A 27,517-nucleotide genomic window follows, 5' to 3' on the forward strand; every position below is an offset into this window, starting at 1 on the left:
TTCTCTGCCCTCTGGCGCCCAGCCTCCACCAGCTCACTTGTGCTGATTGAGGCCAAGAGGGCAGTCAGGAGTGATGGGAGCAAGCTGTGGGGAGGGCCCTGAGTGATTCAGTCTGTTTGGTCAGGCGGGTGGATAAAGAACCCGATTCCTAGTGATACTAATGACACCTCACATTTGCTGAGTGCTGACCCTATGCCAGCACTGTGCTACTTTGCATCCCTTTCCACACTGAATCCTTACATAATTGGTGAGACAGCCACCTCTATCTTGCAACTCCACTTCACAGATGCAGAAACAGAGGCTTGGAGAGATGAACGATTTCTAAGGGAGGGAGCAGTATGGGCATGTGTGCCTTGAGAGCTGCTGCTCCAGGCTCCTGTTCTTTCAGTCTCTCCACTTGGCACCTGCACCCAGGGCGAGTGCTCCCTCCCCATGGACCTGGACAACTGTGAGGTTTTGCTTGCTGGTCCCTCAAATGTAAAACAACCTACTTTCATCTCTTGCTTTATTGTTTATAACATCCTTATTTATACTTATTAATCCTATCTGTGCCCCTACTCCAGCCTCTGAGCCCCATGTTTTTCTCACAGACCATGATCTCCTTTGGGGTCCAGCATTGCCGCCTCCTGTCCAGCTCAGAAGTTCAGTGGACAGAGCTTGACCCTCTGGTTTCTACGGAAACCTGGCAGACAGCTGGGTCAGATCACAAACAGGCCCTGACTATGAATTGTGATCCCCGTTGGGGGAGCTGGGTCAGCACAATCCTCATAGCCTGCCCCTAGTCAGCTGGTTCTCTTCCTAATTCTGCTGGCCTTCGAAAGCCAGCTCTGCCTCATCTAAGGGATTGGCAGGGGTCAGCACAGAACTGGGGTGGGAGGCAGCACCTCAGAGAACGTCTCCTCAGCGTCCCTTCCAAATTCTCCTTGGTGTCCAGGGTGCTGAGGGTATGGGAGTGTCTGGTGTTCTGCATGTGGGGAGAGAGCCGGGCATCCAGCCGCAGGTGGTCCAGGCGCTGGGAGACGGGGTCGTGTTCAATCAAGAGCTGGAGCGTCTGGCTTGTCTGGCTAATTGCATCCTCTACCTGTGGCCAAGAGCAGTGTAAGGCTGGCTCCCACAGGCTGTCCCATCCCAGGCCACCCACTGTCAGCCCAGATGATCCAAGTGCAGTGTGGCCAATGCTCAACTTGGCTAATGGTGGCCTCCAGCTGCCGTAGCCCCACGGTGCCCTCTGCCTGGCATCCTGTCAGCTTCCCCATCTGTCAGGCCATCCCTGCTGCCCTGGGAACATGCCAGGCTGACACAGGAGGTCACGAGTGGTCACAGACTCAGTGACAAGACAAAGAGATAGAGTCGGGGTGGGGAAAGGTAAAGGCCAGAGTCTGATCTCCCAGAAATCTATTTCATGTCCCACCCCTACGAGACTGACTGGACACACATGCTACCTCCTCCACTCGGAGTGTGCGGACGGGGGTCCCATTGATCTCCAGGATGCGGTCCCCAGGGTGGATGGCGTTGCGGTTGTTGGGACTGATGTGCATCCGGTTGACCCTGGACCAGACAAGAATTGAAGCAAGGCAAAGGCATCCTAAAAATGGGCCTGACCATTTCACACATGCAGGGAAGGCTCACCAGGCCCCAGGCCCCCGCTGACCTCCAAGGCCCAGGCCGCTCACAGGGAAAGGCAACACCCTTCACAGATGCCTCGTCTCAGTGAAGGGCACTCCACTCGCCCAGTGGCCTACGCCAGAAACTTAGATGTCATCCTCCCCATCGAGAGTTCCCTCACTGCCCCCAACCCTCACCATCTTGGAGAATCCTTCCTTCTATCACCAGACACCAAAATCTCTCATCTGGATCTTACAACAGTTTAACTGGTCTCTACAGGCTTGCTCGCTTGCTCCTCTCCCGTCCAACTTCCATACCAGCCATCCTTCAAAAATGCTAACCTGGTCACGTCACCCTGTTGCTTAGATCCCTCGATAGACCTGCTGAGTCTTCATAATCCAGGCCCTCCATGATTTAACAGCCCCCTCTCCGGCTACTCCCAACCACCTAATCTACACCAGGCACAACCAGAGACTCCCACCTCTGCCCTGAACACAATTCCCTCCCTCTTTCATCTAATGAGGCTTTAGAGCAGACCTCAGCTTCTCCTGACTACCCCAATCCTAGCACTTCTCACCTATACTGCAAGCACCCAGTGCCCAGCACAAACTCAGTGCACAATCACGATTTACAGGGTTAGCAGCCATAGGTGGCTCATTACTGGTATTAGACGGACACAGATTCCTTCCCCTTCTGGTCTCCGGCCTGGACCTAGAATGGAGGCTTTCTCCTCCTTCCTCCATTCATTCACTCAACTAACAAAACAATCATCAATGAACACCTACTACATCCCAGGCACTGTTCCAGGTCCCGGGCATGCAGTACTGAACAAGACTAAGTTCCAGAAGGAACTTGTGGGGAGGACAAATGATAAACTAATACACATGATTAAGCAGATAATTTCAAAGAGCAAACATGATCTGAAACCTGACATGTGAAAGGTGAACAATTCTGGCATCAAGTGTCTGGTGGGAAGCGGCCTAGGCACAGAGAACATTAAGTGCCAAGGCCCGGGTGTGATTACAGTATAGTGACCTCAAGGAGAAAGATATGGGATGAGGATGAAGGGAGCTCTGCATAAGACTCTGGAGTTCTGAGCCACTTGAGGCCCATCTATGGACTCTGCTCACTCACGAACCTCTGCTCCAGGGTTCCCAAAATACTCACTCTTTTACTTGCACAGTGGTGGCGTAGTTGGAGCAGCCACTCTCCACGGACACGGAGAAGCCCCGCCTGCCCTCAGTGGTGGCTGGCATGGAGATGTGTGTCACGGAGTAGGGCAACTGGTCCTGAACAGACTCCGTGGAGAGCCTCTCAAACATGGGTGCCAGCACCACCTCATTGTGGCACTTCCCACTGGGGAGAGGAGCATAAAGGGGGCTAAGATCCTGGAGCCCCACCTGGAAGCCCCCAGCAGCCACTGCACCATGTGGCTTCCAGCAATAGCATCCACAGTCCCATTATGACTGCCCTTGCCATGATTCTAGCTGGCTGCTCAGAATGAGGAGCCTGGGTTCTCTGGGGCAGGCTGGGATTGCGGATGAAATGGCCTGTGTTCTCTCCACTCTGCCTGACTCACAGTGAGAACCCAGCCCCCTTCCTCTCTGGGTCTCAGCCTGACTTCATTGGTCAGTCGAGGCAGTTGGACTAAGTGAGCTCTCAGGGGCCTTTGCCTTTAATATTCTGGGATCCTTTTTCAAGAGCACCTTCCCAGCCATCCTCTTCCTCTGGGAGGACTGCAGGGCAGAACATCGTTTTCCTCACAGCAGGTAAGAACAGAGGGCAGGGAAATGTTAACCGTTTTGCTTACAGGTTACAGAGCTGGTTAAGAGCATTGCTGATAGGAATCCAGTTCTCTGATACCCCAGTAGTCTTCCCACACAACTCACACTGCCACATGTCCCTCTCTATGGGCCACTCTTGTAGGGGAGAGATACAGGGCCACCATCTTACCAGTAGAGGGTGGCGTGCTGCACCAGGGCATATGCGTCCCCATCCTCGATGATCACCTTGCAGCTCATGCAGGCAAAGCACTCTGGGTGGTACTTGAACTCCCCGGCCACCTGTGAGCAGGTGAGGAGAGGGGTGGACAGACGGAGGAAGTGAGTTGTCACTGTTGCTGGAGTGAGGGTAGGGGTGGGTCAGTGATCTCTGATCAAGGATCTACAGATCCCTGTCATAGTCTACCTCTGCACTTGAGCTTCCAGAGTAAGTGTCAGATTGGTGGCTCCTTGTCATTTTTGAGATTGCAAAAAACTGTTTTGGTCTCAGCCATGAGAACAAGTCCTCAGAAGTAACCATCCCCACTAGAAGGCCAACACAGGGTTGGCAAGTCTGTGACTAGGTTCAAAGCCCTTTGTTTAGAGCAGGTAGGGGAGGCGGTACCTCTCTCTGCCAGTCCATTCCGGGGTCTCTTTTTCTGATTCCCTAAACACAACTTAGGTGTATCCACCTCTCAACCTGTACTGCTCTCCTTTAAGGCCCGCATCCCATGGTATTGCGTCTCGTCCCTGCCTGGCCACCCACCCACTCCCAACGCCGGACTGTTAAGTCTTTGAGGGAAGGATCTTGCCTGGCTCAGGAGCTCAACAAACATCGGTTAAATTACTGAATAAATAAACAGAGAGGCCTTGATGAATGGCCTCAGAAGATGAATGTCCATGGAGAACCAGAGGCGCCTTCAATGGACTCTGATGACCAAGAGGGACAGAGGTGGAGGGACTCACTCACCATTACGGGCCCTGTCATCAGCAGAGAGCACCCATGGCAGAACTCCCCAAACTTCCCCCAGTAGTCCTTGTGGCAATAAAGCTTCCCATCCTTCTCGTAGTACCAGTTGGTGAGGGAATCCTGGCATTCTGAACACCTGAAAGGCAAGACAAGAACAGAAACTCTTCTGGATCCTTGGAACAAGGCCACACAGGCTGTGCCTGCCTTTCAGGTCTAACAACAAAATGGACAGACCTCTCTTTGATCCAAGGCCAGAATGGGGGAAAGTTACAGTTTACTGCTATCTCCCCAAAGGAAGCTGGTTCAGAGTGAACAAGACCCCAGAAACCAGCTCTGTATTGCCTGCCTGAGCTGGCAGACCAGTGTTTCTTAACCTCTTTGGGTCTTGAAACCCTCTGAGAATCTGATAAAAGCCAAGAAGCCTCTCCCAGAAAAATGCACATACAAGGAAAATGTGCACGTAATTTAGGTACAGGCTGTGTGTGTGTCAATGACTGAAGCCTATTCACGGCCCCAGTTAAGCACCTCTGGTCTAGACAGATAGCTTGATGAACCAAAGACGCTCAATAACCTCCACTCTTCCAAACCTGCCCTGTTAGCCAAGAGTACTACCGATGTAGCATTCTTGCGAAAACCATGTTAAGCCTCAAGAAACAACCAGGCAAATCCAGAATGTGGCTCATTCTATAGACAGCTGGTCTTGACTTTTCCAAAAAGTTAATTTCTTGGGGGGGGGGGGGCGGGGGGCGTTGCATAGGGATTAAAAAAGCCTAAAGACATAGCAACCAAATGCAACACGTAAATCTTAGATTTGATTGTGGATTGAAAAAGCAAACAGCCATGAGTGACATTTTTAGAACAATTATGGAAATTTGAATTTGGACTATACATTAGATTATATTGTGAAATTACTGTCAATTTTCTTAGATGTGATAACAATACTTTGGTTATATAGAAGAATTCTTAGAAGAAACATATTACAGTAATTAAGGGTGAAAATCAAAATACCTACCACTTGTTTTTAAACAGTTCAGCAAAAATACATAAATAAATACATTGTGTATATGTGTGTGTGTACACATATAGACAGATAAAGAGAAAGTGGCTTAAAGTTAACAAATGATGAATCTAGGTACAGGATCCATGAGTGTTCGTCGAACTATGCTTTTGACTTTTCTGTTTATTTGGAAAATTTCTCTTCTTTTTTTTTTTTGTAAAGATTTTATTTTTCCTTTTTCTCCCAAAGCCCCCTGGTACACAGTTGTATACTTTTAGTTGTGGATCCTTCTAGTTGTGGCATGTGGCATGCAGCCTCAGCATGGCCTGATGAGCAGTGCCATGTCCGCGCCCACGATTCAAACTGCTGAAACCCTGGGCCTCCGAAGCACAGCACGCGAACTTAACCACTCGGCCACAGGGCCAGCCCCTGAAAAATTCCGAAATAAAATGCTGGGGGGAAAAAACCCAAAACTCCATTAGCATTGTGTGAGATGTACACGTTAGACCCACGGCTCCTTTCTCCTCCAGTCACCTGGTTGTGACGCTCCACCTCTCAGTCAGGTCAGGTGTGTTCTCAGGCCATGTCTGCACAGACAAGCTCCTCCTTATTTCTGAGCCTTCCAGCACCCAGAGCTAAGAGCTCCCTGGCCTGCTGAGCCCATGCCACCTCTTTCTAGTCAACAGACTATTCTTCTTGTCAAGGCCTCTCACCACCCACATGAGCCATAGCCTTGCTTCTGAGAGGCCGGGTGGAGCTGCCTCTTGGTTTGAATCCTGACTCTGCCACTTACTAGTTATGTCATCTTGGGCAAGTTATTTCACTTCTCTGACCCAGTTTCCTCATCTGTAAAAAGGGACTACTGTGAAAATGAAATAACATGTATTAAAGTATGGATAGTTTATATAAAAGGCCTAGTACAGTAGGAACTCAATAAATGTTAAGTGCTATTAAAGATGATGATGATAATGGTATTGGCCATTACTCACATTATTGGCCACTGTCACTAGCTTGATAGCTTTGGACAACTTCTCTCAATAGCTTTTCCTCACTGACAAATGTGACTAATAGCATCCTACTACAAAGAGCCACTGTGAAGACTAAATAAGTTAATGTATGAGGAAAGCCTTTTGCAACCTGTGAAGGGCAAGGTAATTATTATAGTTTGCTTGTATTAAGCGTATTATTATAACTTGCTAGACACGGCTGATATAAAAGATAGATACATAAGATTCCCTACTCCACTTTCCAAGAGCTTATAATGAGTTGGGGAAGAGAAAGTCTAAACAAAACTTAACAATGCAAGCTGAGGCCACAATGGGTGCTACTACTTCTGGGCACTGCGGGAGGCAGGGGAGGGAGACGGGAATGAAGTGAAGCAGCTGTGGAAAGCAGCTGAGCTAGGGAGGTCTGGAGAAGCAGGTGAACCCCTCTCTCTGGAGTGCCCAATTCCCCATGGATGCTTAACAGACTGATGGCTTCTGCCATGAGCCATTCCCATCCTACAGCATTTCCTACTTGTCCTGTGCATGCTGAACTTTAGGCTCTTGAGAGCTGGGTAGAGCACGAAGACTGTGAAGTGCCTGAGGCGGCACAGTGAGAACCATGAATTACAGGGGGTGGAGGGGAAGATCCCATTTTGGGCAAGCAGCCCCAACTCCTCTCAACGTAAAAGACATGCTGGATGAGCTCTGAATTGGGAAGAGAGAGACCCGGGGTTCAAGTTCGTGGGAGCTACGTGCCCTTTCCCTCTCTAGGTTCAGTTTCCCCACCTGTAAAATGAGGGGATTATACTATACACCAGAACCCCTCAATTCTGTGCATATCTTTGTTTTTCCCTGGATGATCCAAGGTTCATAGCTTAGCACCACCACTACCACCTAAGTGATCTTGAGCCAGCTACTTCACGTCTCCTCTGTGAAACGGCAACATCACCACCTGCCTTCGGGGTAGCAGTGAGGACTAAGTGCAGTTCTGAATGTCTGGAAGGTGCCTAGCAGAGGGCCAGCACTAGGAGCAGGGGCTTCCTTCTCGCCTCTCACCTTCTCACTTAAAGCTCCTGGGTACCTGTGTTTCTCCTTCACTAGACTGTGAGCTCCCTGAAGACAGGAACAGTGTCCCATTTACTCTCGGGAGACTCAGCACCTAGCAAAGGGCAAGGTGGAGTAAGCCCTTAGCAAATGTTTCCAAACTGAAAATGGTGGGAGCGGCAAGAACCAGCAGTCCAGGTGGAAGCACAAGGGTTCCATGGCTCAAGGTCACTAGGTCCTGCCCTTCTGTCTGCCATGGAGAAAAGTTGGTACAGACGTCTTTGTACCCAACTGCAGGCCTGGGCCCTGTTACACCCTCACAATGGTATGTGTGCCGCAGGGCACAAGAGCACCAGAACACGTCCTCCTTTCCATTGCCAATATCCTGCTTTTGTTTGCTGTGAGTAGCCTAGCTAGGCCCAGGAGAGGGGGCAGGGAGAAAAGCGAGTGCAGGCCTGCAGGAGAGCCACGCCAGCCTCCTGGGAAGACACCTGGCTTGAGAGCGACATTACCAATGCACATATCTGTGGAAGGAATGCCTCTGAAGGGCATGGCCAGCTACACTGCCAAAGTCGGCTGCCACAGGTGTCTCTGAAGAGCAGGAAGGTGAACAACTGATAGGAAAACTGGCGGGGGTCCCCAAGCTGTTTTGTCATAGAACACAAATGGTTCTTACGCCACTGGAGAAGTTGCACGGCAGAGTCCTAGTTTAGATATTAATAACAGCTACTGTTACCTGTTACTTGAATGCCAACCATCTTCTGGGCACGAGGTGCCTCGCATCTGCGATCTCTAATCCTGACCACACCCTGCAACGTGACAGGATGATCTCTATTTTATAGACTAGAAGACTGAAAAGCAGAGTCAAATCCCTTCTGCAAAGTCGCTAAATACATACATGATGGAGCTGGAATCCCAACCTATGAGTACTTGGCTATGAAGCCATTTCCACTGTCCATCGCCCGAGTGATGCAACACATCTACTAAGCTGGGCCTCGGGATTCGCATTTGTGAGAATAAGGAGGCTGGAGCCCCAAGAGCTCAAGTCCCCAGGAGAGTTAACACTCCGTGAGGCTTCTCCTTGGCATAATGATTGGCATAATCAAGTTATCTTCTCCTTCATTTAATCCACAGCGTTCTACTCCCCAGCAGTCTCTGCCCTTTTAAGAAAAGAATCCGAAACCACCTCTGGAAATGTAAAGTGCTACTCAAAAAAAAAAAAAAAAAAAAATCCCACCTCAGATTCTCAGAGGCCATGGCCACAATATGTTCTTTCCAAGCCAAGGCTTTTTTCCAGCTTTCAATTTTTGGAAGTTTCCAATGAAAGTGAGAATCTGCCCTGGCTGCAGGCTCAAGGGCACCCAGCTTGGAGGTGGTGGAGCCTCAAACCCAGGGCTGCAGCATCAGTCACCACACTCTTCTGAGCAGCCAGAGATCACTGAGAGGCCCACATACATTGAAGGCAACCTCCAACACTCATCTTCCAAAGCACTCCAGAGGGCTTGGGTAGCTACAAAGTGAACGGAACCCTGGCATTTAGTTCAGTGGGCAGCTCAGAGCCAAACAGACTTTTTGAGTCAGCAGGGAACAGAGGTTTAAAAAAAGATAATCAGTTGAGATTCTCACAAATAACTCTTTTAAGACCCAGATCCATACTCCTTCTTTGCCATTTAATATCTGCATCACCTAAAGCCAGCTACTTCATGGCTGTGAGCCTCAGTTTCCTCATTTGTATACTGGTGATGATAAAATCTCATGGGGTTTTTGAGAATTACATATGTACAAAGGCCTAGCATGATGCTTGGCTCACAGCAGGTGCCCAGTAAGTATTCATTTCTCTCCCTTTCCTCTTCAGTTTGAGGACACCAAGGGTGAAAGGAGACAGACCCCTTTCCCTCCTATGACCAAGCAATATGGATCTGCTTATCAGTGCAGAACCAAATTTCTGTGAGGAGAGAAGGTCCTAAAATGAATTATTTATCTAATCAATTAGAAATCAACTGATTACAATCAATCTCTATCAATTAGGAAATAGTTACTGTGCATCTAGGATGTGTAAGACCAAACAGGCAAGGCGCTTGCTGTTGGAGAGGAGCCAAGTGAGACAAGATAGAGGTGCAGCCCTCACTCACACGCAAATTCTTCAAACCAAATGTTTATAGGTAAATTTTCAACCTTAATGTTACGGGAACCAAAGAGTCACTATTAATAGTAGATTTACACATGTTAAACAAGCCCTCCCACATCCTAGTAAAGGCCTAGTTGGATGCTCATCGTTAGCCTTTTTTTTTTTTTTTACAAGATTGGCACCTGAGCTAAGAACTGTTGCGAATCTTTTTTTCTTTCTGCTTTTTCTCCCCAAATCCCCCCAATACATAGTTGTATATTTTAGATATGGGTCCTTCTAGTTGTGGCACGTGGGACCCACCTCAGCATGGCCTGATGAGCGGTGCCATGTCTGTGCCCTGGATCCTAACCGGCGAAACTCTGGGCCGCAGAAGCAGAGTGCGTGAACTTAACCACTTGGCCAGGGGGCCGGCCCCTCATCGTTAGCCTTCCACATGAGCAGACAGACAGCTGGGGCGAAGATTCTTCCAGCCCCTTGCCTGTGAGCTTTGACTGGGCTGAACGGCAGGATGGGCAAGCTTCTCTGCCTCAGCCTGAGAGTGCCATGACTGGGGATGCCAACTCTCCTCTAGGGCCCAGAAGGCAAATATAACAGGGGCCTACAGACTCTGGTCCATCAGAGTCCAGTTTGCTATCACCACAGATCCCTTTACTACTCCTCCTTCCTGCAGACCCTGTAGATTGAAACAGGCTATCAATTAAGCTGTAATTATTATGGAATATGTTGTTATCCTGTTTAAAAAAATTAACCAAACATATAACAAGCCTCTGATCAGCAAGAAATAAGTGTTACCAGAGTGCGTTGATTCAGTTCCAACCAAAAGCCAGGAAGCCTGTAGTTTCAAGTAATTTGTGCAGTCATACTGCAGTTAAGGGTAGAAGCTCTGTTATTTGGAAAAAATGGAAAAGAGCTGTGTGTCTCTGAGGAGCGACAGGAGTTGAGGAGTTGGGAACCATTCACCTGATCCAAGTCCTTCATTTTTCAGATGAGGAGAAAAAGAGTCCCAGAGGACTTGAGGCAGCTGCCAAATGTTACTGCTGAGCCAGGCAGGGTTAAGAATAATTTTTCCCTTTAAACATGGGTTGCTTTAGAATACAAAGATGCACTTGTTTTCTTCAAGAGACAATGTGTAAACCAAACCCATTAAATCAATGTTGGACGTTAAGGGAAATTCTATAAAAATAAAAATTTAATTTACCTCTTTTATAAATTCCAATTTGAAGTGTTTTCTTACTTGGGAGCACTCCTGTAATTGCATCTCACCCCTCACACTAGTGGCACTGGCAGAGGAAGACAGTGCACTCTGCTGAGCATGGCCTGTCAGGCAGGGGTGTACAGGGCACAAAAATTACATTCTTCATTCCCGCTCCCTCTTCCCTCCCTTGCGTGCTGTCACGCCTGATCATGTCCCCGTGGAATCTGGTTGCGTCACTTTCTTGCAACCACAGCCCCAGAAGTCCTGCGGACTCTGTACTCCCCCAGAGGCGTGAGGTCAAGGACTTAATTTGTTCTACAGAATTTGGCAAAGGTCTTATTCAGGAGCCCAGGAAGTCCAGCCCCTCTGCTCTGTAGAAGAAACTAAGGCCCAGGAAGGGGACAGGCACCTGGTCAGAGAGCAGCCCTGGAAGATGCCCTGTAATAAAGGAGGGGGCTAATCGTATAAGCAGCTTTCTGACCAGGCAGTGACAGTGATGACTGATTAGACTGATACCTGGGAGAGCAGAGGGTCTGGGTGGTCCCTCCTGTGGGGCACAGAGCCCAGTGTGCTGGCTATCTCTTCAGAAGTGGTTTCAGGAATGTGGCCTCCCATTTGGGGGAGGGTCTATAGTGACTCAGTCAGTCAGTACCCCTCTGACTTCAGCTGGGCAAACAGAGCTGGTGATGGGGAGGGGTTGTCAGGGTCCCCCGAGGGGCTGGGGCAGAACAAGACAAAGGACAGGCAGCTCTGGGCAGCAATGGTGGCCAAGCCCTCAAAAGTCCAGGCTGAGAGTTCATTATCAGCTCTGCTTCTTGAGAAATTGTATCCTGCCCCCAAAGATTAAAAGGGGCACAGCATGCCTGACTCCTAAGGGAATAACCCCTCCCCCAAGATGCCTTTCCAGGATTAAGAGTAAGAGGGATTAATGAGGCTCTGGCCTAAACTGGTGGCTACTTCAAACACTTGGCATCTTGACTCCACGTGGTAAAACCTGCCTCCTAAACTCAAGATCAATTTCCGAAGGCTCTTCAGAAAAGAATCTCTGCCATCCCTTCGACATGCCAGGCAAACTATGGGGGCCCTTTTTCTGCTCTCTCTCTGCTAGGAGAGGAAAGCAAACCTGAGAACACCCCTGGGGGAGGTGCGGGCAGAGGGAGGTTCAGCTTCCTGAAGGATGAGAAACTGGGAAGACGGAAAAGCCTGGCCACAGTGACCCCACATGAGAACTGTTGCCTCATCTGTAAAGTGGGTATACGTAATATCTTCAGGCTGTTGACAGATCAAAGGATAAAGTGCCTAGCAGGATGCCTGGTAGTGTCAGCACTGAGGACCAGTTCCCTTCGCCCTCCTCCAAATCCAGAGGCTTCCCACCACTCTACCAGGGTCCAGTAATTCCGTGAAACCACATAGTGTTCTGCTTTTCTGCCCAGGGCACAGCCACTTGACTAGTATCCCAGCAGCGAGGTTTGGGCATGGGGTTGGGTTGGGAAAGCCAGAAGGGAGAAGTTGACTGGGACCACCGGTGAGGGGGAGGCAGCCCTTGGAACAGGCTGCTCCCAAAGAATGAAAACAAGCCCCACCCCAGCCAGGAATGGCTCCATTCAGAAGGGACCCTGAGGGCTAGAAACCCCCTGGGGAGTTTCTGTTGGAGATGGGGCGGGGCAGAGAGCAAAGAAAGGCAGGTCAGAGGTAGAAAGTTTCCACATCTCTCTGAGAAGGCCCACAGAAAAGAGGCCCCCCTGGCTGCTTGGGGGCTGGAACACTCCAAAGGAATTGCCCCGGTCTCAGCAGCACTTGCCCAGGCCTTTCCCTAGCAACTGTACTCACCTGGGAGCTCAGAAGCCCTTACGTGCTTGCCATTAAGAGAACAAACGTTTACAGAGCACCTACTGTGTACTACCAGGTTGCCCACACCCAGACCTTGCCAGCTTCCACGCTGTTTGGCAAAACCTGCCCATCCTGCTTGTTGGGGCAAATTCCTGGGCAGGCGGCACAGCCTGCAGGTAAGACATGTGAGAGCTAGAAGAACAGCACCCTATTTGTGCTCTTCCCCCCGGAAGCAGTAAGACCAAGAGTAGGCAGCGTCAGCGGCATCTTTTGGAGGCTCTTCCAGGTGTGCCTGGGAAGGAAGGAGAGCCAGAGTTCCCCAGGAGCTTCCTTCTGGGCATATCCCTCACCTCACCATTACCAGAACATGGTAGGGAACCCTCGCCAGGCCAGTTCTGCTTGGGAACAGATTCTCCTGGCTTCTGCTTGACAGAACTGATGGCCAAAGGACAAATGAAATCTGAGAAGCCGATTCAGGGAGGCCTCTGCCCTCCCCTCAGGACCAGGGGCCAGAAGAGGAGATGGGGAGGGGGGACTCAGAGCCCAACTCACCGAAAGGGGTCTCTGGAGGTGAAGTAAGCCGGGACGGACAAGTAACTCCCCATCTTCTTCCCACACCAGATAAACAAGCTCAGCTGCAAACCCGTCTGGGAGTGCCTCAGGCTGGCTGCAGACGGCCACCATGACAGGCCCAAGGCTCTCGGCACCTCTGGCTGCGGGCCGGCTGCCCAGCGCTCACCTCTCCCTCTGGAGCAGCCGGAGGGGCATGAGGATTCCGGGCCACTTGCCCCCTGGCAGATTCCCGCAGGGGATCATGGCTGGAATGGCTCCTCCCCAGTTCTCGGAAGCTCCGGCGGCCCCTCGGGACTCCGGGAGAACCACCTCTCTGCGGAGGCTACACACACACAGGCATTCTTGGGCAGGGACCGGTGACTAGCTAAGAAAGAAGCGCTGCTGTCAAGTTAGCCTTCTTCTCCAGTCCCACCCCTGATGAGGGAGGGAGGGAGGAAGAGGAGGGGCTCCTCGCGGAACCGAGGTGTGTGGTTGGAGCAGCTATTAGGAAACAGACCTTGCAGGCAAGGGGTGGAGCTGGGCTGGAGGGAGGCTCCAGGCAGGCGCCGCAGACAATAACCAGGACTGGCTGAGCGTCCATCCCTGAGCTCAGGGAAGGGCTGGGCAGGAGAGAGGCTGAGCTTATCTGCCCCCAAGTGTCCCCAGCCTGAGGAGCTGCGTAAAGGACAGTAACTCATCTTGGAGGTGAAGGAAAGCACAGGATACCAGCTCTGGGCCAAGCCATGCCCCCAGAAAGCGGTGGTGTGTGTGTGTGTGTGGGGGGGGGGTGGTTTGGTGTCTCTCTGGAAGGAGAGGCAGGTCCAGAGAGTCGCCTTCTGGGCTCTCTACTTGGTCCTGGTGCTAGAGTCCCCATTCGTCCCTCCCCTGGCCTGGCCCAGGGACAGCCCCAAGAGCTGGCCAATGGGGGCTGCTACTCCACTTCTGGGCAGAGCTGTGCTGCGGATGAGGAAACAAGGCCCAGTATTAACTGACACCTGATGTTTCTCCCTGTGGCAAGCACTGTGTAGGCACCCTTTTATTTCCCTGCCGAGATGGGAATTATCTCCACTTTAAAAACAAGGAAAGTGAGGTAGAGAGTGATCAGGTAACTCACCCAAGGCCAAAAAACTAGTTAGTGACAGGGCTGCGATTTTAATGACGGCCCATGTTGACTTAGAGCTGGGGCTCTCAGCCCCTTAGCTTCACTGGGCCTCTTCAAAGGGAGACACCTCCCTCAAAGCCCTTCTGCAGGTAGGAGAGAGCACAGGGACTGGAGCGCAAGTCACCCGTCCCTCTCTGTCATCCATCTGCCTCAGTGGGCAATGGTACTTATTCTGCTGTGTTCATGGTAACCAGGCTTCTCAAACTGAAAAACGGGGCATGATGGACAAGGCCCAGCGTGCCTGTGGGGATGATGGGCCTAGGTATCTGGAGTGGGGGCCTGCCTGAAGAGCCCCAGCTGTGCGGATGGCCAAACCAGAGCCCAGCACTGGGAAAGCCCCTTATCCCCCATGAAAAGGGGAAAAGCAAGGCTGCTGGAGAAGACTGGGGCGTGTCCAGACCTAACTGTTGGACTCAGGGGAGTGACACCAGCTGTCTCCCACCAGGCACATACTCCTCTCCACTGCAAAGAGCCACAAGTCACCCTGCAACTGCTGTCTCTCATTGCGAACTGTGACAGCAAAATCTGTGGTGAAGGTGGTGGCTGGGTTAAAAGGGAGCCTTTTCTCATTCCGCTGCTTCTTGGGCACAGGGACAACAACGAATGTGCTGAGAGATTGGGTTTGCATCCTGTTATAAGCTACCATTTATTGAGCAGTGAATATGTTTCAGGCCTGTGTTATTAAGTGCTCTGCATCTGTTATTTACTATACCTTTTTTTTTTTTGAGGAAGATTAGCTCTGTGCTAACATCTGCTGCCAATCCTCCTCTTTTTGCTGAGGAAGACTGGCCCTGAGCTAACATCCATGCCCATCTTCTTCTACTTTATATGTGGGACGCCTGCCACAGCATGACTTGCCAAGCAGTGCCATGCCCGCACCGAGGATCTGAACCAGCAAACCCCAGGCTGCCGAAGCGGAATGTGCGTACTTAACCGCTGCGCCACCAGGCTGGCCCCTCTTATCTACTATACTTAAATTGCCAATGTATGAGGTAGATGTTATCATCCCCATTTAACACATGAGAAAACTGAGGTTCTGAAGGGTTATGTCATTAGCCTGAAGACACAGCTGGTAAGTGGCAGAGATGAGTTCTAAACCGAGTATGATTCTAGAGCAGGAGTCAGGACACTTTTCCTGTAAAGGGCCAGAAAGCAAATATTTTAGGCTTTGCAGCCATTCAGACTTTGTCATAGCTATCAACTCTGTCACTGCAGTGCGAAAGAGGCTATATATAAAAAGTAAACAAATGGACATGGCTGTGTTCCAATGAAACTTTATTTACGGACACAGAAATTTGAATTTCATGTCCCACGAAATATTCTTTTGCTTCCCCCCACAACCATTTAAAAATGTAAAAATCACACAGACTGTACAAAAACAGACAGTGTGGGCTACAGTTTGCCAACTCTGCTCTAGAGCAATGCATTCAAACACTCTGTTTACTGCCTCTAATAGTGAAGACCAGCTTTTGGCATTTGGGCAGAACTCAGCCACGTCTATCTACTGCCACAGAGACACCACACTCCAGCCCCAGAGGCAGCCAGTGGGGAGCGGGCACTGGACGAGCGCTCCCCCCACACCAAGCACTGCTCACAGCACTTATGTGTATGAATAAATTTTAACCCACACTGTCAGTAGTGCTGTGATTTCTACCTTTTCACAGAGGAAGAAATCAAGGTACAGAGAGGTTAAATCACTTGCCTGAGGTCACCCAGCTGCATGAGAGAGAAGTGAAGCCAAGATTCGAACCCAGGCTGCCTATTAATGAGCTCTACCATTGCTATGCTGGAGCCCAGCCTGGGCCCAGAGCCAGACTGTCTGGGTTTGAATGCGACAATGCACTGCACGTAAGCCCTTGGCACAGAGTCTGGAACACATTAAGGGCTGATAAATGTTAGCTGCTAATATCATTAAGACTATTGTTACTACCACTAAGGGCTAGCTATGTGGCCTTCAGCAAGTCGCTGCCTCTGTCTGGGCCTTGGTTAGGTCTCTAAACAGCTTCCAGCTTCAACATTTTGCAGCCCATGAGGTTGCAGAGGACTCCTTGTTTTCCTTGGATCTCAAGTTGAGTTTAAACCCCTTGAGCTGGCCCTGAGATCAGGATCCTAGCCTGGGGGCCACACAAGAGCCACAGAAGAGGTGGGGCAGGGTGTGAGGGGGGAATGACACACGGGATACTGAAAGGCCTGCCCAGCTGGAGAGTGGGAGCTCTCTTTCTCCCAGCGACAGAGCCAACTATTTCTCACCAAAAATCTATTATGTTCCCCTGTAACTCGATCAGGCAAGAAGGGGGCCCCAAGTTAAGTCTGGAACTAGCAAATTATCTTCTAATTGCACCCTCTGATTTCCATCTGATGAACAGAGTGCGGGTGGAAGAAAATGCAAGCCACAAAGAGACTGGGGCCAGGGAGCCCGTGAGCATAACTCCTCCTGACATTTCACACAGCTCCGCCGTTCCAGCGGCGGCGGGTGCAGTGAGTCGGTGTCTAGGAATGCGAGCAGGAGGCTGCAGGCATTCTCCATTCCCCCCACTCCCCTTCAAAAGGACTCAGTGGGTGGGTGGGTTGGTGTGCGGGGAACTAGTAAGAGGACTTCTCAATGCCACGAAAACTGCCTCCTCCTGGCAGAGGGGCAGCCGTCTCCCCATGTCCTGAGCTGAAGTGGACGCCCCTCCTCGGTGGAATCCACTTGACCCTCATAAATCCAGACTTCAGGAGGAACCACTGAAGGATTGATCACCAGATGCGATAAGCCGCTGGCCGCTCAGACCCAAGCGCGTGGTTCCTCAGGGCCAACTTCAAAGGGCCCAAACCACCCAGAACTGGGAGGTGAAAGGTCACACTGGAGGATATACTTCCCCCGCCCGCCCTTGGATACTGCTCTTCTAGGTCCCCAGAACAGCTGGCAGAGGGTTCAGCAGTTACAGCTGCCAGAGGCAATTGCAGGGATCTTTGGGCTGGCAGTTACGGACAGGATAAAATGGCAGGAGAAGTGCTAATCTCCTGCACATTTCACAAGTTGGAAACCTGGCGGGGAGCCGAGCAAACCGACTCCTCGGAACCAGATGAGCCACAGGGCTTCAAGGCGTCTGTGAGAGGCTAGGGACAACAGCCTTCAAGGTCAGCAGGCCCAAGTGAGAGGCCTGGGGAGGAGCGGTGAAGGACTGAATCACCCACCCTCTCCTCGAGAGAAGGCGCTGGTCAGACAAACTGAAGTCTAAGGAACTGTGTTCGTGTGGGGCCCTCTACGGGACGGGAGGACTCCAAACACAAAAGGAAACTTCAGGGGACTCTGCAGCTTCTGAAACCTTGAAAGGTGAGCACTGCCATCCCCATTTCCTGATCAGTTCTCCTGCCTCTGCTGCTGTTCTCTTCCAACTCGCTTTCCACACATCTACAGCAATCACCTTTCTTTTTTCCTTTTTTTTGAGGAAGATTAAGCCCTGAGCTAACATCTGCTGCCAATCCTCCTCTTTTTGCTGAGGAAGACTGGCGCTGAGCTAACATCTGTGCCCATCTTCCTCTATTTTATACGTTGGACGCCTACCACAGCATGGCTTGCCACGCAGGGCCATGTCCGCACCTGGGATCCGAAACAGCGAACCCCGGGCCGCCAAAGCAGAACATGCGCACTTAACCACTGCACCACCGGGCGGGCCTCCAATCATCTTTCTAAAACAGCAGTCCTAGGGCCAGCCCCGCAGCAGAGTGGTTAAGTTCACACGCTCTGCTTTGGCAGCCCAGGGTTTCGCCAGTTCGAATCCTGGGCGTGGACATGGCACCGCTCATCAGGCCATGCTGAGGCGCGGCGCGTCCCACATGCCACAACTAGAAGGGCCTACAACTAAAAATACACAACTATGTACCAGGGGTGCTTAGGGAGAAAAAGGAAAAATAAAATCTTTAAAAAAATAAAACAGGAGTCCTAGAAATTCCACTATGAGAAACTGTGCCTAGAGAAATACGCCAAGACATGTATCCAGCATCCTAGGAACAGACTACGTGTCCATCAAAAGGGGTGGGCTAAATACTATAAGGCATCCACATAACAGAATACTATGCAGCTCTTAAAAATAATGAGGTAGATCCATGTCCCGAAACAGAAATTGTCCTGGGTAAGGTGTTACATGAAAAGGCCAAGTATCAGAGAAAGTGTACAGTATAATCCCATTGTTTAAAAAGTTGACGTGCATAATCCTTAGAGACCACCTAGAAGACTCCACTACATGGTTATGAGTTTCTCCTTTACAGCAGTGAGACAAGAAGCAGGGATAAAACAGCATCCATGTTCTACCATTTTGATATTGTTTACCTTTTTTCTTACACTTAAGCGCTGCTTTTTATTTTTTTATTTTTTGGTGAGAAAGATTGGCCCCAAGCTAACATCAGTTGCCAATCTTCCTCTTTTTGCTCGAGGAAGATTGGTGCTAAGCTAACATCTGTGCCAATCTTCCTCTATTTTGTATATAGGATGCTATCACAGCATGGCTTGATGAGCGGTGTGTAGGTCCGCATGTCGGGTCTGAACCTGCAAACCCCAGGACGCTGAAGCAGAGCACACGAATTTAACCACCCACCATGCCACTGGGCAGGCCCCAAGTGCTGCTTTTTAAAATGATAAATGGAGGGGGCCGGCCCGGTGGCGCAGCAGTTAAGTTTGCACGTTCCACTTCTCAGTGGCCCGGAGTTCACCGGTTGGGAACCTGGGTGTGGATATGGCACCGCTTGGCAAGCCATGCTGTGGTACGCATCCCACATATAAAGTAGAGGAAGATGGGCATGGATGTTAGCTCAGGGCCAGTCTTCCTCAGCAAAAAGAGGAGGATTGGCAGTAGTTAGCTCAGGGTTAATCTTCCTCAAAATAAATAAATAAATAAATAAATAAAATTTTAAAAAAGAGTCTAAAAAATAAAATGATAAATGGATAACAACAAAAAGAAGTCCCATAAAGCAAAAACCTCCTCACTCTTTTTTCCTAGTGCTCTTGTCCAGAGGCAAATCCACCCTACGTGCACGGCACTCAGGACCGCTGGCGCTGTCTCTTTAGCTTTTCCACCAGGGTCACCACTGTGGCCCCCTCCTGCCCCACTCCGCTTCCTGGCCTGGCCATGCAGGCTCTCCCCGGCAGTCCCCAAGCCTTTGCTCTCTTAGCTCCTCTGCAGCCTCCTACATCTCCAGCTGGTGGCTGTCGTCTCCTTTTTCCAGGCCCAACTCCAACAGAGCACTCAATCTTCTCTGGAAAGGATTTCCTTGACAGGTCCCCAAGCACATCACCACAGGAAGCGCTCTGAGCCTGTATCTGTCTACCTCCAATCAAACTACACGGAGCCCACACCAGGCCCACAGCTAGCAATTCAGTTTCCAAAGGGCTTTTATGCTCATCATCTAGTTTAGTCCCTGCAACAACCCTGCGAGGAGCACCTCCAGCACAGACAGGGCAAGGGAGGCCCGGAGACGGCAGGTAATTCATCCAAGGTACTGCTGGGAAGGGCAGCGCTGAGAGGAAAAGCCGGGTTTGCTGACCTCAAACCCCACGCCCTTTCCTCACCACGAGCCTTAGCAAGGTGTTCAGGAATCCCGCCTCTCCAACACAGGGCCCAAAACTGCGGCGTACGTTGAACTCCGGCGTCTGATTTTTCTAGATTTCCTGCCCACATTCCTGCTGTCAGGATATCATGAAAGAGGTTACCAAATGCCTTGTGGAAATCAAGAGAGGGTCTCATGACTGGCAATCCAGTGAAAACACAAAGTCAAGTCTAAGTCACAACTAATTCACTCCTGCCGAATCCTAGCGATCAGCTCCTTTTCTAAGTGCGCAGTGTCCACCTATTCCATCTTCTACAAAATTCCACAGAATTCCATCAGAATTTGTCCACAAAATTCCCTCAAGAGTTCTGTGAAGGAGTCAAGTCAAAAAGACTATGAATTTACTTTTTCCAGGATCTCTTTTTCTTCCTTTTTGAAAACTCAGCCAGTTAGCCATCTCCATTTTCATTTCACTAAGAGATCCCCAGTGCCGGGTATATGGTAGGTATGGAACAAATAATCATTATACTTGGGGTGTTGCCCCCATTCTCTACGGTTTCTCAAAAGTTACTAACAGTGGTTCTGTTACTGTGCTAGAAAGGTTTTTTTCTTTTTCTTTAGTTGGGAAACACATTTTTCTGGTCTGAAAATCTAAATGCATTTCATGTGACTGGGCACCCTCATACATCTTGGGCTTCCTGTCCTCCCTTCCTAATTTCAAGTTCATGAGCTGTACAGTAAGGAACTGGACTAAATCCTTACGCTTCTATCTTGATTTCCACAATAGTCGATTAAGGTGGATACCAAGGATTGTCTTTTACCTGGTGTTTGTTAACATGACACCAGGAAACAGAGGTCGTGGACACTTAGCTCTCACTCTGCAAAACACTGACCGAGTTCCACAAGCCAGGTGCTGAGGTGGGCTTGCTCTCGTTTGCTCTCATTGAATTCTCATAACTCCGTGAGGTGGGGCTGTCATCTCCTTACGGATGAGGAACTGAAGCTCACAGAGAAGGCTGTAGTCCAAAGTCACAGGTCTAGGAATTGGCAGAGCTGGGGTTTAAGCCAAGTCTTTGGATTCCAGGTCTGAGACACTAAAGTTGCCTCAAGTAACTCCTTTACACTTGCTATTTGATTTATGGGGGTGCTTCTGAAAGCGCGGTTGAAAGAGCAGCAGCATCGGACTTCTCCAGGCAGAAAATGAAGATGTCTGGCCCTACCCCAGGCCTACATACGAAGAATCGCTGAGACGGGGCCCCATAATCTGCATTCTTCAATAAGCCCCCATGTTTCTGATGCACACTGAAGGCTGCAACCACTGCTTCACGCTTTCCTACATGCGCGTCCACTAGATTGCATTCTACCCTCACGCTAACCCTGAGAGGCAGGCAGGGCAGATCCCTACTGTTCCCTTGCTACAAATGAGGAAATGACTGTAAGACAGGTTGTTCATCTTCTTATTCTGGATGCAGCTTAATAATAAATGTTTGCCGGTTGATATTTTGTCAAGCCTTGGCTCGCTGGGGACTTTCACCTTCCTGGTACTGTTCTGATTCACTTGTAACCCCACAGTGGCTGCCTCTCTCTTTTCCTCAGTGACGCTGGAGTGGTGCTCAGGGTATGGTGGGAAAAGGTGACTCCAGAATTCAGGGTCATCTCATGAAAAGGCCACCTTGGTAACTGAAACAAGTTAAAAAACCCCACAAAGAACACAAGGGCATAAGCCAATTTCAGAACCAGCTTGTGCTGCTGCCAGCGTCAGTGCTACTGAAGGGAGTGGAGCGGAGCAGTCTCTGATCTAATCAGGATCACTACAGGGCAGCCTCAGGAAGGCATGACCAGGAGACGACTGACATGCAGAAGAAAACTACCCTAATTCAAATCTGGCGTGAGGAACTTGGAGGTTTTTCCCTGTAACGGTGAGGAGTGTGGAGAAAGAGAATTTGTTAGCACCCCTCCAGCAGTGCCCAGGGGAGGAGAGACTGGCCCTTGGCGTAAAAAATACAAGGCAAATTAGTACCGTGGGCTGCCGCAAGGCAGAAGGCATGCCATCCCTTGAGGCCTTGGCTTTGATGGTTTTAGACTTTAGAATAACATTTACACACAGAGGTCTTATTCCAGGCCCCTACTTCAAAACAAAAGTGCTTGCCTGGGAGAATACTGCAGAGCAGACATGGTGATGGTGCATTTTGGACACTTACCCAAGAGTCCAAAAAGAAAGGTGGTCATTGGACAAAAATATCATCCATTCAACAAACACTGAATACCAACTCTGTTCCAGGCACTCTGCTAAGCTCTGGGACACAAAGACGAACTATATATGGCTCCAGACTTGGAGAATTTCATACTCCAGAAGTGATGTTAGATGTGTAAACAAATACTGATAAGGCTCTAACTGAGGTACGAGGAGAATAACAGCGAGGGAGAAAATTGTCCTCTGATTGGTAGGGAGGGTGAAGGTGGACTTGGGGAGGCTCCTCCACAGAGGACGGGATGTAGTGGCTGAATCTAACTGGCTGATTGCCAGGCAGACAAGAGCATTCCAGCCTGAAGGAGCAACATGTGCAAATGCTCGGAGGCATAACAGTTACAGTTACTGTAAACGGCAAGGAGGAATACAGTATGGTCCCTAAGCTGCAGTGCAGGACACATGTGAGGAGTGATCAGGGAGGAGGCTGGGACGGTGGAAGAGAGCAGGCGCAGATCACGATCACCAAGCGCCAAGTCGGCCAGGTGAGAGTCACCCATAGGCTGTGAACAGTTATCAGAGGTATTTAAATAAGCAGAGGTTCCCAACGAATAGAATGTAAAGCCTGAAACACCAAAGACAGTGTCAGTCTTTAGTTGCCAGTTTGTCTCCCTGAATGGGCATTTATGCCTCAAGTCTATAGGTGGCTGCATGTACGTCCACGTGGAGTCCCTGGCTAACTAGTGTTCACTAACAGCAGACTATGGCTTCGTCCTCAGGCCACATCTCTACCGAGCTGGTCATTTTAACAGCTGAGATTTGCCTGTATTGGCTGTAAGCAAAGAGGAACGGGGTCACAGCCTCTTGTAGACAGACAATCATCCATTGTTGCTCTGTGATACTAACATTAGAAAATTGAGTGTCTGACATTCAGTGTCAAATGCTTTGTTCACACAGATATTCTTCTTCTGGCTGCGCCGGGGGAAAAAGTGCTCTGGACACCTTAATTAATCTCTGGGTAATGCCAGGAGAAGAGCCCCGGCCTGGCAGAGAAGACCTAAAATTTGAACTGTCTAACAACAAACTTGCCGTGTGATCTGATGGAAGCCATTAAACCTCTCTGGGCTTCAATTTCTTCCTCAGCAGAAGGAAGATGTTGGGTGAGCAAAAAACTCCACACCAGTAGGTCAGTGCTGCAGGGAGCAATGAGGAAGGGGTTGTGGTCAGAGAAAGGTAGGCTGGCTGACCACCCAGACACTGTTCCAAGGCTGGCATCACCTTGGTGAATGATGCTAATTTGGGCCTTGTTTTTGGCCTTTTAGGTCCAGAAACAGGACTTCATAGTACACAGAGAGGTGCAGACATTCTGTGATGATCTATCCTAACAATTTATCAACCCCACTGTCCATTTATGAATTGACACTTGAAATTGGAACACCCACAGCCCCTAAACAGGTGCTACCTCCCGACTCTTCCTGTTATCAAGAGTCCCAGGAAGCTGAATTAGGCATCAGAAGGTTGCTCTGTGAGCATGGACTTAAAAAGGGACATAAGTGGCCATGGAGAGAAATTTCATTCTGTCGGTGGTGAGCCGGCCAAACCAGCCCTGCCTACAACAAAGAACGCCCTTCTAGGGACCAAATCCAGACTCAGTATCTTTATCTGGACACACTGCTAGTTTTGCCTCTCTGACTTCTCACTTTCTGTTTCACTGCTGACCACTCATTATTATATTGGTTTTTAAACTAATTTTTTTTTTTTAAAAAAGATTGGTACCTGAGCTAACATCTGTTGCGAATCTTCCTTTTTTTTTTTCCTTTTCTTTCTCCCCGAAGTCCCCCAGTACATAGTTGTACATTCTAGCTATAGGCCCTCTGGTTGTGCTATGTGGGACGTCGCCTCAACACGGCCCGATGAGCAGTGCCATGTCTGTGCCCAGCATCTGAATCAGCGGAACCCTGGGTCACGAAAGCGGAGTGCACGAACCTAAGCACTCAGCCACAGGGCTAGCCCCTAAACTAATTTTTAATTGAAAAAAATCATTACTTCTTTAGATATGTAATGATCACCAATTCACATATTACTCAGCCCTGGAAGACATTTGCCTCCTTAGTAGCTAACACAAACGGCTAACACATGAGTGCTCACTCTGCGAGGCCCTGTTCCCACCCAGTGCTGCACATGACTTCACTTGTTTACCCCTCACGATAACACACTGAGGTTGGCAGTAGGTCAGTACCTCCATTTTATAGATGACGAAATGAAGCACAGAAAGGGTAAGTAACTTGTCCAAGGTGCACAGCTAATAAATGGCAGAACTAGGATTTGAACCCAAGCAATCTGGTTCTAGAGTCTGTGGTCTTAACTACCACCTGAGTGTGCTCTCATTACATGTAGATCTAACTAGTTTAACTCATAGAGGACAAACTTTATTTCCACGTTCTTGGGGAACTGCCAACCTATCTACCAATACCCTGCCATAAATTACCCATAAGTAAAAGATACTATGTTAAGTATTCCAATTTTTCCACTCTATACTTAATGGGCATCTTTAGCTAATAGCATCCTTCAAAGATTTCTAAAACTTAAAAACAAATAAATTTAGAAACTTACAATTAAAATTGAGATTTGTCAGATTTCAGGGCAATTCATAATTAGTTTGGGCTGAAATCATTTTTCCCTCTATTGCCTCTCTCTCCAGGGCTTGCTCCTGTCTGGAATTGTGCCTACAGAGAAACGCAGCTCAAGACCTACTGCTGGACAGGAGCACTCCTGGGCCAGCCTCTCTGGCTATTCTGGGGGCAGAATAAGTTTCAACTTCTCACCTCGACATTTGCAGGCAAATTTCCAAAACAACCCAATGTCCGGAACCGATTCCTCCCTGCCATTTACAGTAAGTGCAGCCACGGTGGCTGCTAAGGGAAGGATGTGGGGAAGGGGCAGGGCAGGGAAAGGCCTCGCTTACATCATATCTTTTGGCCACCTCTGGCAATTCATTCAACAAATATCCCTCCCATGCTAAGGATATGTTCAGTGGTGACCCAACAAGGGGCAAAAAGCCCCGTGGTCCCTGACCAAGTTATGCTGACAGACTATTAGAGGTCTCAGGATGCCACTAAGGAGACGATCACATGAATAAACGTGAAATTAAAACCACAAAAAAGCTTCAAAGGAAAGGTCTATGAAAGCATAAAACAGGGGCCATGACCTATTTTATAACTACTTCCCTGAGACATCCAGGTAAGGATCTGGAGGATGAGCAGGAGTTAATTAGGCCAAAAGAGGGCAAGGGGGCATCCCAGGCAGAGGGAACGGGAGGAACAAAGGCCTTGTTAGAAGAAAGGAAGACACACTTTGGACAGTATGAAGAAGGGCAGAGAGGCTGAAGTAGAGAGAGCAGGAGGCTGTGGGGAGAGGCCAGACTACAGGGGGCTCTGTATGCCACGGGGGGCTCTAGGGGCCAAAGTAAGGACTTCAGTCTTTATCCGAGAATACTGGAAAGTAAGTTGTGGAAGTGTGTAAGAATGGAGAGACGACACAGTGTGACGCAGTCAGACTTTTTTAAAGATCACTCACTCTGGCTGCTCTGTGGAGAAGGGATTGCGGGTGCAGAGTGACTATGGACAGTTAGAAGTCCTCTGCAGTCACCCAGGTGAAAGAGGATGGTAGCATGGAACAGGGTGGAGGTGGGGGAAATGGAAAGAAGTGGATGCATTCAAAATATAATCTGGACATAAAACTGATAGGCTTGGGTATAGAGGATGAGAGAGAAGCATCCAAGCGGACTCCCAGGTGCCGGCTTGGGCAGTGCGCGGATGGTGGTGCCATTCAACAGGACAGGTGACAATGGAAGAGGAACCAGTTTTGGGAGGAAGACAAAGTCCAGCTGGGTCTGAGGTGCCTGGAAGACATTCAAATGGACATGTGAAGGTGACGGCAGGACACACTGGTCTAGAGTTCAGTCAGGGGAAAACTCTGGACTGGAGATACTGATTTCAGGATTGTCCTTGTGTGGAGGACAACAGAAGCCACAGGCGAGAGTAGGACTGCCTAGGGAGAAAACAGAGAACCACATCTGGGAAAAACACCACCATTTCAGAGCTGGATAGAGGAGGATAAGCAAACTGGAATGATGAGAGAAGTGGGGCGAAACGGAGGAGAGTGTGGAATGTCATGGAAGCCAAGGGAAGAGAACATTTCAAGAGCGACAAAGACACTAATAACAAATGCTACCATCTATTAAGTCCTAATTATGGCCAGGCACCGTGCCAAGGGCTTGGAATACATGATACAATTAATCTGCACAACAACCAATTGAACTGGGAACTGTTTCCCCTTTTCTAGTTGATGAAACTGTGGCAAAGAGAAGTTCAGCAGTTGGTTCAAGGTCAGGTGTCTGATAAGAGAAGCTGGGATGGAAACTCAAGCAGCCTGACTCCAAACTCTGAGTCGCTTTTCTCTACTACCTCTAGTGCAGTTTAGGAGTTAATATAAAATGAAGACTGAAGAGTGCCCAGTGCACGAACCAACGAGGCTGTCCTCTGGAACATTACGAAGGGAAGCTGTGTCAGGACAGAGACAGCACGGAAGCCCGCTATTAGGAACGCCCTGTGTTATTACCTGTGTTCAGCTGTCTGAGGGAGTCAGTTAGGAGAGCAGGCCAGTACGTAAATCTGTATCCCCAATAGCATCTAATTTGGTGCCTTCAATACAGCAGACGATGCTCCAAATTAAATGTGAATGATTAATAGAAGAAGCACAATGCTGCCACATGCTGCTAATCCTTCACATTATACCGTCCGAATGGTTTCAGAATGCTTTCTTCTCCGTACCTCCTTGCTCCTTACAACTACTCCACGAGGTAAATTACTTTCACCACATTTTATAGATAACAAACTGAGGCTCAAGTGGCAAAGGGACTCGCCCACAGTTACACAGCCAGCCTGGCTCCACTGAGACCTAAATCTAGGTCTTCTGACTTCAAGTCCACTGTTCTTTCCTGGAAGTCCCAGTGGAAAGAGGACCCTCCTGGGAGCTAGGGAGACTTGAGTTCAAATGTCAGCTCTGTGTGACCCTGGGCAAGTTCTTCTACCTTTCTGGGTCTTCCTGTTTTATATAAAATGGTGTTGCAGGGGCTGGCCCTGTGGCCTAGTGGTTAAGTTCAGCATGCTCTGCTTTGGTGGCCTGGGTTCACGGTTCGGATCTTGGGTGTGCACCTATACTACTTGTCAGCCATGCTGTGGTGGCAACCAACATATAAAATAGAGGAAGACTGGCACAGATGTTAGCTCACGGTGAATCTTCCTCAAGCAAAAAAAAAGAGGAAGATTTGCAACAGACGTTAGCTAAGGCTAATCTTCCTTAGAAAAAAAAAAAAAGAAGAAGCAGAAGAAGAGGAAGATGGGGTTGCAGGGTTATTGTGAGGGTTGACTCACATAATCTAAGTGAAACTCCAGATACAATGCTTAATAAATACCAGTCATCCATCCCCTGCCCCACCCCCACCCCCACCCCTTTCTATCCCTGCCCCAGACTGCAGCTGTGGGGCTTCTGTCATAGCATCTTAGTTGT

General features: G+C 49.4%; 1 protein-coding gene and 1 long non-coding RNA gene across 5 annotated transcripts in view; one reads left to right on the forward strand and one right to left on the reverse strand.

Annotated features, from left to right (window-relative positions):
* The window catches only part of LIMK2 (LIM domain kinase 2), a 54,945-nt gene that overhangs the window by 11,990 nt on the left and 15,438 nt on the right, over positions 1 to 27,517 (reverse strand). For 2 of the 4 annotated variants that reach the window (XM_023646837.2, XM_003365452.5), the window contains 5 exons: positions 4,336 to 4,471; positions 3,559 to 3,668; positions 2,773 to 2,961; positions 1,443 to 1,548; positions 885 to 1,081 (listed from right to left, as the gene is read on the reverse strand). In XM_023646837.2, the coding sequence (XP_023502605.1) occupies positions 885 to 1,081; positions 1,443 to 1,548; positions 2,773 to 2,961; positions 3,559 to 3,668; positions 4,336 to 4,353 (620 nt within the window). In that variant the 5' untranslated portion in view covers positions 4,354 to 4,471. Of the gene's footprint in view, positions 1 to 884; positions 1,082 to 1,442; positions 1,549 to 2,772; positions 2,962 to 3,558; positions 3,669 to 4,335; positions 4,472 to 13,067; positions 13,590 to 27,517 lie in introns of those variants that run through there. The other 2 variants (XM_001497153.6, XM_014742007.3) reach the window with 2 other exon arrangements.
* Positions 17,143 to 27,208, forward strand: LOC138925487 (uncharacterized). Its single transcript, XR_011441719.1, has 3 exons — positions 17,143 to 17,548; positions 22,904 to 23,106; positions 24,648 to 27,208. It is a non-coding gene; the product is annotated as an uncharacterized lncRNA (long non-coding RNA).

Source organism: Equus caballus, chromosome 8 (assembly GCF_041296265.1).
Source record: "Equus caballus isolate H_3958 breed thoroughbred chromosome 8, TB-T2T, whole genome shotgun sequence".
In the NCBI taxonomy this organism is placed as follows: Eukaryota; Metazoa; Chordata; class Mammalia; order Perissodactyla; family Equidae; genus Equus; species Equus caballus.